At 41.2% G+C, this 20,179-nt stretch overlaps 1 protein-coding gene across 2 annotated transcripts in view; it reads right to left on the bottom strand.

Annotated features, from left to right (window-relative positions):
• Reln (reelin) overlaps window positions 1-20,179 on the bottom strand; it is a 442,954-nt gene that overhangs the window by 217,706 nt on the left and 205,069 nt on the right. For both annotated transcript variants that reach the window (XM_063237786.1, XM_063237784.1), the window contains exons 5-6: window positions 10,728-10,760; window positions 8,143-8,221 (exon numbers count right to left, since the gene is read on the bottom strand). In XM_063237786.1, the coding sequence (XP_063093856.1) occupies window positions 8,143-8,221; window positions 10,728-10,760 (112 nt within the window). The remainder of the gene's footprint in view (window positions 1-8,142; window positions 8,222-10,727; window positions 10,761-20,179) is intronic.

Here is a 20,179-nt window from a genome sequence, read left to right on the forward strand (position 1 = left end):
TGGTTACCATAATGCTTCTTCTTGTCTTCAAAATAGCTGCCCATATCTTTAGACATAGTAAAAATGAAACAAAGCAGGACAGAACCAATAAAAACAAAGCATTGAATGCAATAGAGGACTTCAAAATAAGATAATAGTCAATCCAAAATGGCTACTGTAATATAATCTTGCTATCCTTGAAATAGGTGCCCATGCCATTGGATATGATACAATCAAACAAGATAAAAGAAAATAAAACCTCACTTAAAAAAAACAATGAAAATAATACAGGACTTCAAAACAAGATAATAGGGAACTAATAATGACTAACACTGTCAGAAGAAGATTCCCCTGTTTATTTTGTTTTAAGTCAGTTTCTTTGTTTTTGGACAAGCAATTTGAGGGAAAGTATACTTCTAATAATATAATTATGCCTTTATCCTAATTTAAAAGTTATTAGGCATAAAAACATGACCATTCACCCAGTCGGCAGGCACAGAAGGACCCAGAGCTAGACGTGCTGGACAGCGGTGCCCTGCACCGCGGTGCCTCAGAAGGGCTCTCAGGAAAGGGCAGGAAGCAGGAGGAGGATTACTGAGAAATGAAGGCTCCTTAGCACAACTGCAGATTTATGAGTGGTTGGTGGTGACATCATCCTGATAATAGTAAATAAATAATCGAAATATTATTTTCTCAGGAGTAGTCTACTGACGTGGCTCATTTCTCTTTTTAGATCAGAGTGAAATCACTCAGCCTTTAGTGAAGCACTCTACCGAAACAAGTGAATTACCTAGACACGCACAGGAATCAGTTACCATCAAATTCTCATTTGAGATACACGCCATTTGCCCCAAGACCAAGGACACTGTATTATCCTTCTCTAATTTACTGCCCCCACGGGCCAGCATCTGACACTCAGACCCACAAGACACAATCTGCCATTCTATAAGCCAGAACTGTGTATTTGCCAGCATTTCTGTATGGAGACATTAAAATAATTTTAACAACATGTGTTCTCATTGTTTGTAGTTCTTTAAAACTACAAAAAGAAAACAAGGAGTTTCCAGTAAAAGATAATGTGTTTCTCCCCCAGGTAACACGTCTGTGCTAACACAGATCATCAAGTGAGCTTGCCCTGGGGAATCCACCAATGTGACATAACTGAGACCCTGCAGGGCCCTGGTATCTGTGCCATCAGATGACTTCTCCAGACATCAGCCCTCCTTGCATCTTCCACTCGGCCTCAGCAACTAACATACATAACCTCTGGCTGTAGTTCAGAAGGAAGAGACAATGTGTCATAATACAGAGGTCCTTGCGATTTAAGTGGTAAGCAGTTTGCATAATCATTTTCAAAAAGTAAAATAAACTGAAAAAAAATTAGAAATCCTACTCTCTTTGTAAATTCAGCATTATTTTAGACAAAAGCAAGGAAAGTTCACGCCATAAGACTGAGAATAATATCACCTTCAACTGTTTTCTTAAGGAGCTAACACATGCCTTGAACGTGAAAATGACAAACTCCATTTATAGCTCATTCTTTCTCATTACTTCTCTCTGTGGAAGGTAAGAGAACTCTTCTGATTTCACTGGGGAGTTGAAAATTTGATCTGTGCTTCTCCACAGGTACAATGACAAATCGGTTAAAAATAACCCTCCTAAACTCCTACAACTGCGTACAATCTTCTGATCTCCTACTATGGTGAATTCTACATCATGCTGCTGAAGGAGTGTTTCTCACTTATTTCCAGTGTAGTTGACATTTAATTCCAGTGAGTGAGTGCTTGTTTCCGTCATCTAAAACAGAGATTAAAATAGGAACTAATATTCCTATGGAATCCGTGCTTTACTTTATTAGTGGGACACCTTCTGGTTAACCTTTCTATTGTAGATGAAGCTTTTCCCCAGAGCAATTACATCACGGTTAAAAAAAGAGAAGGGGAGGAAGCAAGTGAGGAAAGTTAGAGGAGAGTTTGCGGTAAGAGAAAAAGTTACTAACAAAAGAGAAAAGAGAGAAACAGATAAAGAGGTGAAGGAATCAAGAGAGAGGAAGGTAAACAGCACAAAAAGATGGGTGTGAGATCGGAAAGCTACATCGTGAACCCTCAACAGTCAAACTATAATTGCAAACCTCAAAACACAGTGATATATTAGAGGTTCTGGCAAAGGTATGTAACCAGAGAAAATATTAATTTGGCCTTACTTTTCTCATTTATTTACAATCTCTTTTAGTCATTTGCTCTTGAAAAAAATGTAGGGTTTATTCCTCTGCTCCACCTACACTGTCTTCCAGATTTACTGCCCGTGGGATTGCTGCAGATCGGGCAGATGGCTGGGAAAAGCCAGTAAAATAATTCAATTTTAGCCAGTTTCTTTCTCAGTTATGTGTTCACCAGCCTCACTTCTTCCTGGTCACCTGGAACCTTCGCTTACATTGTGGTTCTCACATGTGGTTATGGAACGGGGGAGCCCCTTTTGTTTCTCTTATTTATGAAGAGGATGTGACCTAATATACTATGGAACTACAGAGGTTTGCATGACTTCTTCTTTGACGTAGGCCAAGCAATCACCGACTAAAGCTCCAGCTGGAAATAAGGCCCCCCCATCCCAAAATTTCAATATTTTATATTATTTATTCAACTAGTTTTCTCAAAGAAGAACTTTAATAAGCCAAGTCACCCATCCTTTTGTTTCATTTTACGTTAACTAAGCTAACAAATTCATACTTTTAAGAGATGTAACAGATGCAACAGCATCTGTGATCTGCGGGTTGTAACCCACTGATGGAGGGCTGCGTGCACCAGCGGAGCTGAGACTTTGTTCTCCATGTGCTATCTCCATTGACATCACAATTGACTCATTTCGATGCTTCTTCTGAGAAGCAAGTCCTGCATTCCCTGATCTCTGTAGAACAGGGCATGTTTATTTGCTGGTAGCATTGTTCTGTCATTGTGCTGGAGGGGAAACATCTGTTGTCATCTAGTTGCCATCTATTATTGTGTTTTTTAATAGTCTCATGTTTCCCACTGGAACATCAGTGATGCTGTACTCCGATGTTCAGTAATCTTCAAAAGCAAGCATTAAAAGGGATAACTTAAGCAAAACAAAGAGTCCTCCTGGAATCTGGAATTGCCTTGAGGGTGAAGACTCTTCTTAACAAAACTTAATTGTTTTTAAAAATTCATTTACTTTTTAGTTACTCTTGTTCCCTCCCTCATTCTCTCCCTCCTCTCTCTCTCTCTCTCTCTCTCTCTCTCTCTCTCTCTCTCTCTCGTCTCTCGCTCTCTGTCTTCCAAGTAATAAATCAGAAATATCTCATCTCACACTGTTTCCCTTTGCTTTTTAAATAACTCCTGAAATGTTTAACTGAAGCAAACTGTACTGCATTATACACAGTAAAATACACAGATCCCAAGAGTTGACAAATCCACATGACTAAGTAACCCACATCCTTTCAAGATACACTATAGAATCATCACCCCAGAAAGGTGGAGAATCACTGAAGGATTCTGAAGGCATAGTTAGTGTGCAAGTAGTAGTTGTTTAAACAAAATGCTAATAAGGTAAACCCTACTTATGGCTTGTAACATTCTTTAAATTGAGTTCTGTGAGATGTTTCTTCCCAGTTTGGGGGGAAGGGACTGGAGGGTTGTTGCTATATGAGTAAGACGCTGCTGCCCTGCACACACTACTGACGGGGCCTGTCAGCAGCGCTCAGAAATTGATGCTGCCCCATGCCCACTCTTTCTCACCCTCCTTGGGTTCAATGGCACAGTGGAAATGGCGAGGTTGGCACTGACCCCCAGATGGTTACCTGTGTGTGCATCAGTGCAGAGCAAAGTTCAAGTGGAGACATCCCTTCCATCAGACCTGAGCTACAACTAGCCTGACACTGATTTGGTTGTTCTCTTCACCTGCAGCTTCCCATCTCTCCTCTCAGCCACAGAGGCAATCAGAAGAGGCTGGGGGAGGGGAGAGAGGAGGGAGCACTTCCTGGGAGAGTCCCAGGGAAGTCTGGGGTGTGAAGAGTGAGAGGACTCTATGCTGATCAGGAAGGCAGAGGGACCACAGCTGTCCCAGCTACAGCATCCAAGAGACTGCCGTGGTGGCCCAGGTCCCGCAACACTGAGCGCTTCCCGCACCTTGTCCAAGGACTCAAAGCAGAGCCACTGTCCAGAAGGAGCTGGTAGGACGGAACAAAGGCTGCCTGTGTGGATCAGTCCCCAGAGCCTGGAGCCATCACCCAGGAGGAGGGCGCATCTGGGACGGAGGTGTGTGGCTACCTACTGCCTCATGTGGCGCTAAGGAGGGCCTTGAAACTCAGTTTAAAAACCAGAAAGAGGGACATAGCTCAGTGGCACAGCACCAGCCTGGAAAGCACAAGGTTGTGAGTTTGATTCTTGGTGCCTCCCCCAAAAAACTCCAAAAAAATCAGAGACTGCAAACCAGAGTTGCATGAAATTAAGTTTCCACTAATCTGATAGAAAGGGATGATAAAAAAAAGTTGGTTTATGGGACAACAAAGAAAGTTTTACTTGTCTGATACCCAAGTTTGTGTGCAGAGTTGACAACTACATTTGTGTAAGCACAGAGAGTTCTGGAAGGGCCTGCAGAGACTGTTACCTCCACTGATGCCTATGGAGGAAAAATGCAGGTCTGCTGTAGAAGAAAGACTTATTTTTATGGTTTATAGTTCTGTATTAATTAAACTTTTCAGCAAATCACATTTTAATTGTTATATAAACTCAAATATTTCAACCGAGTAGGTAGTTGTTATGTTCAAGATGGCATTGATGAAAAAAAAAAAAAAATTCTTGGTTTTATTCCAACTTCCATCAAACACTTTAAAAAGCAACAGCTATTTCTTTTATTAATAATAATAGTAATATCATTTTATATTGTTTTTATGTGCAGTCATTTGTACATGAGAGAACTTGGATATTAATTACATGGAAAGTTACTTTCTTTAAGTGAAGTTATGGAAGCAAGGAAAATAATTTAACTTTGAAACCAGTCGAGCACTACATGTACATGGATGATCTCTCTCTCTCTTTCTTTCTCTTTCTTGTCTCTTTCTTCTTTCCCTTTTCTTCCTTTCTCTGCCTTTCTTCCTGCTTCCTTTCTTTTTTTTCTGCCATAGTGGGATTGAACCAGGGCCTTTTCCCTTCGTTATTTTTTATTTTGAGACAGGATCTGGTGAAGTTACCCAAGCTGGGCTCCAACCTGGGACCTTGGCTCAGCCTCCCAGAGTGCTGGACTTACAGGTATGTATCACTACGCCTGGTTTAACTTTAGTTTTTTGATTTGCCCTTTTACTTATCCATAAAAGACAAACTGAATAATGACTATGACGCTTTTAGAACCCCATGGAAGAAACACGGTCTCATAAGTAGCAAATTTTCTCTTAAATTTGGTGAAGTATTGAATGGTGAAAACTTAGCCCAACATGGCACACCCAGCACTGTGCTCCTATCAGTGGGTGTGGCCAGCACTGAGACACACAGTTGGGGCCAAGGACTCTCTTTTCAATGTCACCACAGAGCTGCTGGTGTTCTCATTCTTCTGTGGGAGAAACATTGTAAGAGAGGAAACTCACACAACAGAATGTGTACCTAGAAGAGACTTCAGAAGAGTAAAAACTGCCTATGAGATTCCAAAACCAAACGAGTCTTTGTTTTTTTATTGGAAATATTTAACTGGGATATCCGACTTTACTGGGCACTGGTTTCTGTCTTACAGAGTTTATGGTTATTAAGACGTCTAATAACCTGCTTTCTTTCCTCTGTGATTCTGCTCTATTGCTATTCACTGAAGTGTATCCCATAGGTTATGTAACGGAGATATATTTAACTCGGTGTCTGTCTTTCACAAAAATGTAATGAAGGAAGACTCGGGAACTCAATTAAATAAATTACATTAAGAGGGTTTTAGTAATAATGATTATTTTTAAAAGACAATATCTGAATTTAGAAGAGGCAAACAGTCTGTCTTGCAAATGCATCACAGGTGGAGGGGATGAAGTGGGGGAGACAGGGAAGAGGAAATGGAGGCAGAGGCTGCGAGGATGAAAGGAAAGAGAAGGGGGAGAGAGAGACGGAGGGAGGGAAAGACAGAGGGGGGAGGAGGAGGAAGAGAGAGCCAGGGACAGCGGGACTGGTTTACACTGAGCAGCTGCACTCATGGAAGGTGGGTGGCGAGGAAGGTGTTCCTCTGGCTTCCTCTGGCGGGGTGGAGCTGAGTGGCAGGAAGCGGTCCCTCCCTTTCTCCGGGTACCCAGCAAGAGGCCTGTTCAGGAGTCACAGCAGACCAGCCTGAGCTCAGTCTCCACGGGTTTTGCCCTCACTGTCATCTCTCTGATAATGAGTGACTGTCGCTTGTTTTTCTTTTCTTTATTTAATTTTAGAAGACTGAACAAAGGAGCTTATGAATTATAAGGGATAAATTAAAATTACTTCTAAAGCATGTTTGATAGGAGACAGAAGAAATTGACTTTTAAAGATTAAAAAGAGGTTTTCTACAGGAGTAGGAAAAACCATAGTTTAAGTTAAAGGGACACAAAATCCATAATTTTGGCCAAGAAAGCACATATAAGCCATAGCTTAAGCTAAAGAGACACAAAATCTATAATTTTGGCCAAGAAAGCATATATGAGATCAGTCATGAAAATGGGTGAAGCAGAATCAATCACATTTTATTGATTCAAAAATGACAGAATTTGAACTACATAAAAGTCACATTTTGTATTTGTCAAGAAAACTCATTGAAGCTCATAAATTAGCTTGACAGAAAAGAACTTTCCTTCAAAGAAACAAATCATTTGATAACATCTATATTAGTGGAATATAAAAAGTCAAGTTTCAAGTGAAGTAGAGAATTTTTCTCAGGCAAAGTAACACTTGGGAAAGTTTTTTTCTTAATAAGGAATTCAATTGTTTAATAAATTTATGATAAATTTTAGAGAGACAGAGCCCAGTGATCGCCTCCTTAAGTGGTATATTAATTGTGAGACTTTATGACTGTCTAGTCTAATAATATTTTATTCCATATTTACATGGTGTAGACCTATATTTCTTTCTAGAAAAGATGTAAAAGTTTGTTGTCCAAAACCCCAACACTGTCTCTAGGTCATCTTCAACTCTTAGTTCATGACTGCTTTTTCCAAGAAACTCTGCCCAGGGTCATTGTCCCTTTTTTTAGATTTTCATAGCATATTATTTGTACCTCTCTAGCGCATTTCATTTGTCTTAGGTTACAAGCTTTTAAAGATATGGTTTAGGTCTTCTCTATTAAATAACCAGCTAGTTGGGAGAACTGTAACCTTTAATTAATTTTCTCTATATATAATTACTGCTAATTAAAACAGTAAAAATGAACAAAGACAGAAATGACTATCTGGACACTGGAAGGTGAAATGGTTATTCTCTTTTTAGTACTGAATACTGTTTCGAGTCCCATTATCACTGCAAAGTTTGGAGTTTCTTCGACTCTTCCCCATCCATACAATGGCATATAATGTCACAGAAAACCCCCATTCAGATAGTTTTCCAAATTAGGTAGACTGACTGCAGCCCGGGATTGACAGATCTTCTCCTTCCAAGTCAGCCAAAATATAACAAATTGCCAACAAATCCAGGCAGTGATCTCTGTATGCAGTAGTCATTGGTGAACACGTTTGAGTTTGTTATTTCTTTGCCCTCAAAAACATCATGGAGCTCGCATTTAAATAGTCTTCTGGAAAAGATTGGAGTATAAATCACAAGGCGATCTAATAACTTAGGATTTGTTTGGAAACATGATTCAAATCATGCATCATCTCAAGCAAAGACATTTTCCTTCTTTCATTTGGCATCAGCATAATTAATAGAAGCATTGTAGCGTAACGTTTTCTAAATCAGTATTTTTGTAAAACTGACAGATATTGAAACCACACCTATGGCTTAGACGAACACCTAGGTTCAGTCCTTGAAAAAATAAAGAAATAAGCAGATAAGCATTATGTGCAGTCTACATTACGTTCATACCACAGTTGAACACCTCTGACACTCTAGCATTAGTGGGTAATCTAATTTTAAGTAACTACTCCTTAGGAGTGCCGTCGGCATTATTATTATTATTATTTTTTGCATTAAATAAACCAAAACAAGGTCTAGTCCTGCAACTTACCATATATTTGGATTTAATTCCAGTTGGTGGTAGGAGTCAAAGTCATCTCGTAGGATAATGCTGTCAGTATGTATTTCAGCTAAAAAAGAAAAAGGAGGGGGAGGAAATATTTAGGAAAGAATTATACTACAACCACACACTTAGCTAAAGAGAAGTGCTACCATGCTGCACTTCTGAAGCACAATATATAGCATTTAAAAGTAAACACTGAATTTTAAATAGGCAGCTGACTGTATTTGCTCTGTTGCCACAGTGCGTTGGGGTGAAGGCTTAGTGCTTCGCCACCTTGAAGCCTGGAGTCCCTGAGGAAAAGACCATCGAAGTGTTGCAGGCAGGAGAGGCAGGGAGGCCAAGGTCAGCAGCAGTCACCGTAGGAGTCCACAGGGCAGTGTCCCTCCTCTGTTGCCACACACCCATCCGTGTCTTCTGACAGCCTGTCAGGCAGATTCAGCCTCTATCTCACTTCAAAGCAGGAGGGTGATGGGGGATTCTGCTTGCTTAGCTGTGGTGAAAGCTGCTGCTGTTTACTGACCCATTTTATCTTCTCTTTCCTACTATTCTTCTTGTTCTGGCTTGCTTTTCGTTCCCTACATTCATTCATTTTTTATTTACTGTGTAGGAGCTACTATCTCTATGAATAAGGCAAATTCCTAAGTATAGCTGATTTAAAAATCAGCAGGTGTGCCAGGGAGCCATCGATGCTTTTAAATATATTACCATTGTTGCTGAGTTGTGTTAAATACTCATTTTTAAGCTTCAGCAGAGCTTTGAGCATCCCAAGATCAGAGAATTTTTCATAAAGCAGAGGGTATATATTTCCATTGAAAATGGGTTGCAAAATTTTACGGCAGCCGTAGTGTAAGTGTGCTCAAGATATAAAAAGAGAATAAACTTAATTAGTGGTTTAAAAACACTGTCATCTGATTCAGATGACTTGCTCAGGTTTATTTCAACTATAAAGTAAACTCTCTGATTCTTTGTAATTTCCTTTGAACAAGTTAACAGATGACTTTCGGAAAAATTAAAATCATATCATCTGACTAACCAAAAAAGTCTTAATTTGAAATTTAGTTTAAAAGCGGTTTTATGGTTTTGGGATGCTCACTCAAATACAGTTCTCTGAGCTCACCGGGTAATTAAAATCTCTTCCTGAGTCAGGAAGCATACTTTCCAATTCTCTTTGGTGACAGCCCCACCCGGCCCCTTTAACCAGGTCTGCCAGCAGGCGGGCACATAATGAAGCCGTGGACACCAGGGCATCCCAAGTACTGAGAGCCTCGGGCGCGAGAAGAGGAGAATGAGGCTGGACGCTGGGGAGAGCGGGGTCCGCAGTGCTTGGGAGTGATTTAATGATTCCTCCCAGCGATGAGAGGCAGCGTCTGAAATGCCCACAGGGTATGGGGCTCACTCTCAGATTCCAGCCTGGCCAGGCTCAGCTGCGCCACTGCGGGTCACAGCCGGTCCGGCTGCCAGGAGGCGTCTTTCTAAGCTGGTACTGCAGCTGCGAACTCAGAGCAGCCCCGAGCTGTAGCATGACATAAAAGTCGAGCTTCTCAAGGCAGATTTTCCAGTGAGGAAAAATAAATTAATTGGGTTTATAGGTTGAAAGCAAAATCCCAAGACACAAATAACTGACCTGTCTGAAGTCCCCCAGTGAGATGCATCTGAAAAGGCGGGAACCGGTAAGGATGATTTTTCACTCTTACTAATAGCATAGGAAATTGTTTTTTCAAATAAATTCTTAGCGACACAAATAAGTAACTTAACTGAAAGATCAATGGTTTTCTAGAGGCTTTTGTACAAAAGCAATAGATCAGCCTCAATGGGAATTTGTTCCTGTATTTTATGTTTTAATGGATATTTTAGCTGTTGCCAAATACTGCCATATCACTCATCACATGTCTTATCACTTCATCTAATCTTCAACCTGTGAGGTAAATGCTATCACCAATCCCATTTTACAGATAAGGGAGTTGAGGCAACACCAATATCACAGGGTTTGCCTATGGTAAAGGTGAAAAACTCAGGCAGCTCAGTTCCAGAAGCTGTATGCTTAACCACCGTACAACCCTGCCCCGAAAACCTGAACCACTAAGTATAAGACAATGAAGAAAAATCATGTGCCATGTGGAAAAGCAGACAGTCGAGACAGTCTCCTTTAGAGTTTTGAAGAAATGATCAAATTGTTTCCGTCTCTCAGTGTACTAATTTGAGCAGAAATCTCAAATCTGTAAGGAGCGCCACTCTTCCACATCAGTGCTCCCATACCCGCTGGCCCTGTGTGTACTACAGTATTGGTGATGCACCGCTGGGGAAAACCCATCATTCACACACTCAGGCAAAACGTGACACTGAACAGGACCCCTGGAAGGAGGGTTCTGGCAGGCGTGAGTGACCAGATGACAGACAAATACATGAATGTGCTCCGTTCTGTGTTCAAGCCCTGCCTGGGTCTGAGACTCACTTCCATAACCGGTCAGTGCACCTGAGATGGCTGAGGAGTTTCCTTCCTCTGTGCATCTGCCCACAAAACCAGGAGAGCAAAACCAGCAGGTCAAGAACAACGAGAAGAGCCTTGAACTTACCTAGGTGTGGGTGTGAGGTGGCCTCGGTTGGAGCTGCATCAAAAGAGGAAAAGAAAGATGCTTGGTTAGCATTAAAAGCAAAAGTCAGAGATAAATAGTCAGAAATACACAACCTAGGTCAGATAAAATAAATCCAAGTTTTAGAGACTCTGTCTAGGAGGAACAAAATATTCATAAACACCCTAAAATAAGATAGCCAACTCTTTATTTATTGTATTTAAAAGTAATGTCTTTGCCTTAGAAGGAAGAGACCCTCTTACACAGAGGTCACTCACTATACAGGCTTAGCTGGGTATCCTTGTAAGCACACAATAGACACGGGACCTCATGGTTACTGGATGTGCCAAACCCTTTCCAAGTACCGGAACATACCAGGAGCTGTGCTGGACATTAGGAAATGGAAACCCAAAGCTCCAACCCAGCTCTCCCAGCACTCGGTTGCAACACAGGGTAGGAAGTGTTATGACAGAGTTCAGAGGATACCAGGCTGAGGAGGACAGGAAGGGGTCAAACCGGGGGTTCAACCAGGCTGACTGGGGAAGAAGAAACTCAAGAGAAGCTTCTGGAAAAGATGGTTTCTCTGCTGAGTTTTGAAAGACCAGTAGGAGGAAGACAGACAGAGGCAAGGGAGGGATGAAGCGCTGGCTTCCAAGGAAGAAAGGCACAGACAAGCGGGCCTGGCCTGCTGGGGGACCACGACTTCAGCATGACTCAATGGAATTTTGAACAGATAAAATGGGAACTATCAGGAGAATGGGATCGTGGGATTGACTTCAGACTTAGCCGTGAAAACGCAAGGACCCTCTGGACTTGAGGAGCACAGCGGGGCATGTTAACAGGTATTTGAAGAAAGGATGCTCTAGAAGGGCATGGAGGTACAGGTCACTGCCCTGTGGAAAGTTTGCTGATTTTTTCCTCTAAGTATTTCCAAATCTGGGAAAAAACCGTTAATTTCCTCTAAGTATTTGCAAATCTGTGAAAAAAACGCTAATTTACTACCCCAAAATAAAATTCATGACATACATATTTTAAAATATTTTATATGTCAAAGAACAATTTCAGCTCGATGTGAAAAATGTGGTTTCCATTATGATATGAAATAATTCAGTTATGATAAATTAAAAATCCAAACAAAGCAGATACTACGGTATCTTAACATACATATTAGAAATGCCTGCGTTCAGCAGTTTTAGGCAGATTCTATAAATATTAGGAGCCAATAAATTTAAAGACCTTGTGTATTGTGCCAATGCTTATTGATATTGAGGAGAGTTTCGCCAAAACTGACTGAATTGTTAGCTCTAGTTTCTCCAAACAGAAGCAGTTGTCAGTTACCCGACAATCAAGACAAAAACAAAGCATGACGTGTCTTCTCACCAATATCAAGCTGAATAGAAAGTTTCCAGAAAAGCAAGAAAACTGAAATTTCTAAAATTCAAATTCATGATATTTCTACATTTTCCTAACGTGGATCCATATTTAGAAGATTTTAATTGTAGATCTTAGCATTATCTAAATTGTTTGCAGGCAGCTACAAAAGTTAAAGAATTTCTTGTTTATATTAATAATTATGGAGTTTTCTCAATTTATACAATATTCTTGAAAATTACATGCTAGTAATACTAGATTGATACAGGTACAAGTGAATATACTTGAATAGATACAGTTTTGAAACTTTGTGCCAAAGTTATATCAGCTCTTCTAAGAACTGAATAAATTTTGTCAAGTTGGATGAGGATGTTAATGGAAAACTAGGTTTGGTACTAAATTTAGTTATTAGAAGATCTTCTAGTAGGTAAGGACGATTGGTACATGAAGCTATTTTTCAATTCTAAATTTTATAAAATTCTTAAAAAATATCAAGTATTCCAGTACTTAAGATGCCCTGTTTTTTGTCTTTTTGAGGAAACGTTTTGCTAGCCATACAGGCTGGCCTTGAACCCGAAGCAATCTTCTGCCTCAGTCTCTTAAGTGCTGGGATTAGGTGTGTGCCACCACACCTGGTCAAGATGCACTCTTTTTTTCTTGTACTAACCTTGAATGATTTTATTTTTATATTTTGTGGTGCTGACAACATGCATTCATTCCTAAATTTAAAATACACCCTAGATTTTTGCAGTCATCATAAATAATAATTTTACCTTACCTATATTATATTAAAATGTTTAATGTTTTCTAATTCTTTATTAAACATGCAAGCAAGTTAATTTCACTTATTTATTTTTATTATTTATATGTAGCTATCGTGATATTTAAAATTACTCATGAGACTTCCATTATACTTCTATGAAACATAGTAGTAAACTAGCCCTAGGAAAGAAGTCTGTGCCGGGTATCAACTAAGGAATCACTGTCCCACCAAAAGGCTGGGGACTCACGGCAGGAAGCCAGTCACTCAGAGCCATTCTGTGCTGAGGAAAGTGAAATTCGTTTATGTTCTTTCAAAAGTTGAGCCATCAAAATCTCATGAAATCACAGCAATGCAGGATGGGCACGTTAGAAAAAATGAGGTTGCATTTAATTTCCTCAAATTAAAGGTGATTCTCTTGACAAGTATCCTTGCAACTGACTTATTTTAGAAAGAAACTTTGAAGCAATCATGTGACTCCAAGATTCATTAGTAGTGATCATTTCAGCCAACCTGGTTGGTTAACAAGCTGCTCAATGAGAGTGGTGGAGACTTAATTACCCTGGGCAGAAAAGGCAAAGGATCCCTACAATCAAATTAGGAGAGTGATTAGTGAGCTGTGTGTTAATATTGTTAATCACGTTCAACAAAAGCTTTTGAGACAGGCAAGCAATATATACGTGATAACAGGCAAGTCTTACAAATCCAGGTGCTAGGTTACAGGAACTCTATCTCCTGAATCGCTTTGGAATTCAAAGGCCCTAGGTTGTCTCCCTCAGGTAGCTCTTCACCTAATCTGAAATTCAAATGTATTAAATTTCCAAAGCTAAATATGACAAATTAGACATAGTCTGTGAAGTTAGTACTTAATGAGCTATGAACCTAGACTTTCATCTCCCCAGGAATAAGTTCTTTATTGCTTTTTTGTATTTTATTGCAATAAAACACTGTTTGACCTTCAAGTATGATAATTAAGCTTCCAAAAATGTTATAAATTTAGAGTGAAAACAGTCCTTCCTGTATTCAAGAATATACTTATGATCAGTATAAAAGATTACTTAATATTTAAAGACAGCTAAATTACACACAGTCAGCAATATTAGCAATTTTTTTCTTCCTACCCTCATTTCCCACCTTGATTTGATTTGCATTTCATAACAACTGATCATCTTTTATACTCTGAAATAAATGGAATAGGATAAAAACAAAAATAAAGTTTTATAACTTACAATCGGGGGATGGAGAACTTTTCCTAGGTAAGGTTTATTCTACTGTGAAGGGTCAGTGATGAGACTTCAGCGCTAAAACTTGTGACTGTGTCTTCCCATGCCCGTACCCCACCTTTCCTGGGGCCACCTCGACACACTTAAAAAAATACCCACAAATATGAACAAGGATGTAAGTGAAAAACTACAATACAAAATAATATACCATTCGAGTTGTTACTAAATTGTTATTTTTAAAAATAATACTGTTGTGCAATTTTTAAAAAATGACCTTTGAGAACTCCAAGAATGGGGAATTTGGTAGTGAGTATGGTTGTAAGTTGATCTAAAGCCTCAACACCCAGGAATTTTAAACAACATTCAGAAATAAGAATGAGAAACATGAGGAGGAGGTAGAAGAGGAGGAGGTTGGAGAAGGAGGAGGAGGAGAAGGAAGGGAAGGAGGGGGGAGGAAGGGGAGGAGGAGGAGGGGAAAGCAGTAGGCTTGACAAAAGATATCAAAAAGATTAATTGGTCTTAGGCATGTCGGGTATAGGCGAAGAAGTCGGAAAAAACATAAGCAAAAAAATTTATCAAGGTTTCTGTTCTAGTATTTGAGTTGATTATTGAGCCACCAATCAAAACTGTAATAACAGGGTCGCAGGTTTGGGGGAAAATAAAGTTCAGTTTAGATTATATTGAGTTCAAGGTACCAGACTGGCATCTCAATGTAAGTGCACCTTAATAATGATGATAGCTAACATTTAGAGTATTTATGGGCTAGCCACTAAGTTATCCATTTCATTATGGCATTTAATCCTTAGAACTTTACTATGTTCTTCTGGGCATGGAATCTTGTGCTTGGCTCTTGGGAATGGTATGGGATGTCCAGAAAGGTCAGTATTATAATTTTTCCTAAATTAGAGATGAGAGAATTGAGTCCTAGAAAGACTACACAGCCAGGAAAGTGCCAGTGCAGAAATTCAAACCCAGGGAGACGGTGCGGACTTCACTCTCTCCACTGCTTCGCTGTGACTTGGAGCCAGCAGGGAGCAGAAGCAAAGGGACAGAGGCTGGGCAATAAGAACCATCTGTGTAAGATCCCTGGCGGTGACAGGCCATAGGATGAGCTCAAAGGCAAGCACTGCCAGCCCCAAAGTGTGCCATGTGTGGAGAAGAGGAACCCAAGTAAGGAAAGGGAGAGGGACAGAGAAGTCAGGCGGGCTGAGTCCTTCGGACTGGCTGGCATCCTGGTGGATGACTGGGACCTGGGGGATGCGGTTTCCATAGTGTACTGGCCGTGGAGGCCACGTGGCGGGATCAGAAAGGCAGGGAAGCCTAGGAACATGCGGTGCTCTTTCAGTATGCTGGGGTGTGGGGACAAACGGGGCCAGAGGGGCCACACGGTCACTGAGGACATGCTCGTGTTCTTGTTCCAAGCAGCGCTGGTTGTCAGCAGGTTAAGGAGAAGCAGACCTTGAAAGTGAGAGACGGAAGCTATGAAGGAGACGGAGCAAAACTGTTGGTGCAAAGACTCAGGGGACGGAAGGCACGTCTTTCCCCGAGTTTACACTTTTCTGTAAACATATTTTAGTCTTTCTCTTTTTGAGTCAGATTTCTACACTAATGTTAAAAGCTATTTAAGAACAGGACATGAACCTGCCTCTTACTGTCACACCCCTCCCATGGGCTGGTAGGGAGCTCCCCCTGCACCCTAATGTATGCCAGTGAATATTCATAAATTTCAAGTCCTGAAAACTTGATGTTGAAAATCTGTATCATTATTACATGAAAAAACTGGATCTTCCCTGGTACATTAGAATAAGGTTGGATGAATAGGTGGCATAGAAATGGCATACCAGAAGTCAAAAGAGAAATGTGATTTATGTGTTAGTAGCGGCCTTATTAACCCCTCCTCAAAGTGATTATAGAGATAGAAATCTCGGTCCTGCCCTTCCAAACACGAGGGAACCTAGCAGATTATACGGCAGCATGAGTGGAAAGCACACTTCTGGGGGCAGTCAGAAGAACTCAGTGTCAAATCCTTTTCACACATAAATCTTGGTGTTTTGACTTTGGACTAGATAAAGCTGTCAAGGGGGGCAATGTATATGGCACTCAGATTTGAGGAGAAGGCTGTTTAAATCTATGTTCAATCACCTTGGAATAAACAGCACCAGTCCAAAACATCCCTCTTCAGGAAATTAAAAAGGTAGCCAGACCCACCCAAAGCCAGCAGCAAGACATTGTACTGTGGCCATGAGTCATCTCTTTGTGTCTGCCCTTGATCTTGTCTGTCCTCCGCATCACACAGGGACACGTCTGCTGCCATGAGCTTCAGTTCCTTCCATTGTAGGTTTGTTTGTGACACTTGATACAAGATTGGGGCTGGGGCATCCTGGTCGGTCTTCCCTAAGCCTCTTTAGCTCTTTTTGGGGGTAAACAGCAATGTCACGAACAGCAGCTGGCACTGCCAACCTGAAATTCAAGCTAGGAAACGGCCAGGGAAAAAACAGATGTCTTTGACTAGCAAAAGTTTAACACTGGGTAAATCTTAGCCAAAGGATGTTATTTTTCCCCCTTTAACAATTCAAGTAGATAACAGTAAAACTCCATTGGCGAGAAACAAGACTGATTTAATAAAGCGTGCATTTCAGGTGACTAGAAAGATATTTAGTAATATAAGTTATTGAGTAACAAGGCTTAGCCATGGGAAGATCTTGGCATGTTTGATCTAACAGTTTGTATGGTATTTGGGTATCAAAGGCCTATGCTTTAAAGTTCTGTGTTTATTAGTGGTTCTAACACGGGACCCAGGCCCTTGTGCACCCCAGGCAAGCGTCCAACCACTGAGCTGTGGGCTCAGCCTCAGAAGGTTCTCACAGCACACTGAAAAACATCTAAGTAGGTTTGACACCCCAGGAATAGATTTGCTTCTTAAACTTTCCCCTTTCCTCTACCTCCCAGTTTAAGGAAACTTTCCCCAATCCTTAATCCAAGTGATTTAAACACTCCCAAGATCTGAGGGCCTGAATAAAGTACGCAGGCCTCCACTGTGACCCAGTGGGCAGCAGGGAACACGGCCACATTTCCTACCTCTCACAGGAAAGCTGCTGCGCCTGGCAGAGAGCGCCAAGGGTCTCTGCCCCAGATGCAGGCCTGACTCTTTTTCTCCTGACATGAAACGTTTGCCTTTGGTTACAGCCGCTTCTACCAACCCAACAGCAGAGAATTCCAGTGTGCTTTATAAATGGCAGGCACCCTTTGGGGGTGCGACAGGGCAGGACTGCTAAGCCTGCCATCTGGCCTTGCTAAATAATCGATGTGCATGTTTGAAGAGGATTTGCCAAGAAACTCACAGGCCGATGAGTATACACACACACACACACACACACACACACACACACGTGCACTATTATTCTCCCTACTCTGTCCTTGACTGTGATTTGCGCCCAGCTGTAGCAAGGTTGATGCGCTTATATCAGCTTCATGCTGAATCCTGCGGCCTTAAGTTTGTGGATTCACAAGGGCTCCAAATCCTTTATATTCTCTCCTGTTTTCTGCGGAATTTGAGTAGTAGGGAACAATCTTGTTGAGTGAGGTTGTGGTGAGATAGCATAGAAGAAATACAGTATGAAACAGGAAATCATAATTTTAAAATTATACTTTCAATAAACAAACTGCAGGTTCAGAACAAAATCCCGTCAGAAAAGTTCCTAAGGTCCTTGAAGGCACAGTAAGCCTGGCTCTGTTATTCCCATTCACCTGTGAATGGACTCTAGCTGTATCTTCTTACTCATGAATGGACCCCCGGCTGGTACCAGCTCTCACCTATGAATGGACCATCACCTCTTTGTCTGCATAAGAGGACAAATGTCTTTAGGGTCCTCATCCAACAAATGCACCAGTTAGTCAGATTTCTAATCCCTGAATCTCTCTTAGGTATATCAGCATCAGATTTTGAAGCACCTCAGATCTCCTGAGGGATCCCATTCTATTTTGTTGAGCATGTACTTTTAAATTTTTGTCTAATTTCTTGATGCTTCTTTTTGATGAGTTTGGAAAATTCTGTTTGAGTGTGTGTGATGGGAGCCAGTAAATCTGCACATTTTTCTACATGTAGGGAGGGTGGGTCTAGGTTCTTTATCTGCCGTATGGGAACCTCTTCTGACCCTGTCTCATGAGAGTGGTTCCTAAAGATCTTCAAGGTTTAAGTGTGGGTTAAGGGGCCTTGGAATGGGTATCTAGGTTCTAGAGTGTGATGATCAAAGGATTCAGGATCAGCTGCTTGACAGCTGAAAAGCTTACTAAAGCGGTAATACCCTCAGAGTGAGGACTTGTGCTGGCCTAGAGAAATGGCAGGAGTGCCCTGGGCCTAGGCGTCAGGGTTTAAACACCGCGCCTGTTGTGGTAGACCTTCCAAAGGGGTCTTCCAGAGCATGATCAGCAGGATACTGAATCATGTCAGCTGAGTCTACCACCACAGAATTTCCCACAATTCACTTACTATAACTGTATGGAGGAGATACAGCCTATGTGCACAAAGTTTCCATAAGCTCTAGGGGAAGAAAAGTTATTGTAGGTCATGCAAGGAGGTCTGGTGCATTTGAGTATTGGTTTGAAGTTTTGGGAAGTTTCCAGGACAGACTTGGGGCAGGGGTCTTTGTTCCCTTATCTCAACTATCTGTATTAAGTCCTGGGGCAAGGTTAGGTTCAAAAACTGGGGTGCCAGTAAGGTTCAAGTGAGTGGAAGGAGTGGCCATCTGAATTACTGGGTTCTGGGAGGCTGAAACAGGACTGAGGGTTTCTATCCAGCCTGGGCAATGCAGGGACTTAGCAAGATCCTGCACAAGATGAAAAATCAAAAGAGATCTGAGGATGTAGCTCGCTACAAAAGCCCTGGGTTTAATCTCTCCCACCCCTAAGAATCTAGTTGGTATAATGGAATGAACACTGATTGGGTTGTGACTCCAGGGATTTGGATTCTAGCCCTGATACTTAGAAGTCGTACGTTTTTTGTTGTAAGCTTTCTTGGTTCTTTGCTTAATCTATAGATAAGGATCCTGCAGGCCATGGCCATAGCATACATTCAAATATTATTGCTCACCCTCAATTTATTCACACCATGTTCATATTAAAATTTTCAAGAGCATATTTTCCATGATTCAGGCTGATGTATTTTAAGTCTGCAGCTCTTTCCGGGTCGTTCAATAATTCTCGTAAAAGATTGATCTGTCCTAGTTCCTTTTAAGTTTTTAGTCTATTTTGAAATTTCCTTTGCTCTCCTTTCCTAACCTACAGTAACCCTATTAAACACTGCAAGTCACTCCTCCGTCCCCCAACACTGTGTGCTTTCTCTCTCTACTTGCAGGAATTTTTTCCTTGTCACCTCTAACACAGTACCCCACGCAATTCACTGTGTGTCTCACATTCACTGTCTGTCTCCTTTCCCTGGAATGCAGCTGTGAGATATTAATGTATCTCTGACCTAGTGTAGAACACACCTGGCCAGTCACAGGCTTTTAATGAGCCTTGGTGAGCATGAAATATTGAATGATGTCCCTTCTTTTCTACTGACAGTGAGTAAATCTAAAATCTTCCACTTTCAAGAAAGCAGGAAAATATCGTGTATCACTTACATTCTCACACACACAGGGCACTAGCCCCAGATGAGAAGTGCAAAAACTTTGGGTCCGTGCCAGGACGAAGGATTTTTCAGGAAGGGCATTGAGTCTTCAACCGTCGAACATTTAAGTGAATTTTTGGCATTTATCGAGTGTATGGTTAATACCAACCATTATTACAGGTGACGGAAAACAAAACAAGTAAGTCGTGATGGTGATTCCTGCCTTCAAAATCCTCCTATTTGGGGAAAATGAAACAAAAATGATGACACAAAGGGACAGACCACGTTGACAGTCAGCCAGGGACCCCACGGGGAGCCAGGAGGGTCACAGTCTAGGATTTTCCTGGGGCGCTTGCATCTCTCCTGTTCACTGTCTGCCTCCTTTTCCTGGAGTAAAATAGAGGCTGCAAGGTCTACAGGAAAGGGTCACTCCACCTGCCTCGGCAGGATCGCTCCTTCCCCTTCAAAGGCAGCAGCATGTAAGTACACTTCT

The sequence above is a fragment of the Cavia porcellus genome, unplaced genomic scaffold (genome assembly GCF_034190915.1).
Source record: "Cavia porcellus strain 051 isolate PalLab524CR breed Dunkin Hartley unplaced genomic scaffold, mCavPor4.1 scaffold_2, whole genome shotgun sequence".
NCBI classification, from domain to species: Eukaryota; Metazoa; Chordata; class Mammalia; order Rodentia; family Caviidae; genus Cavia; species Cavia porcellus.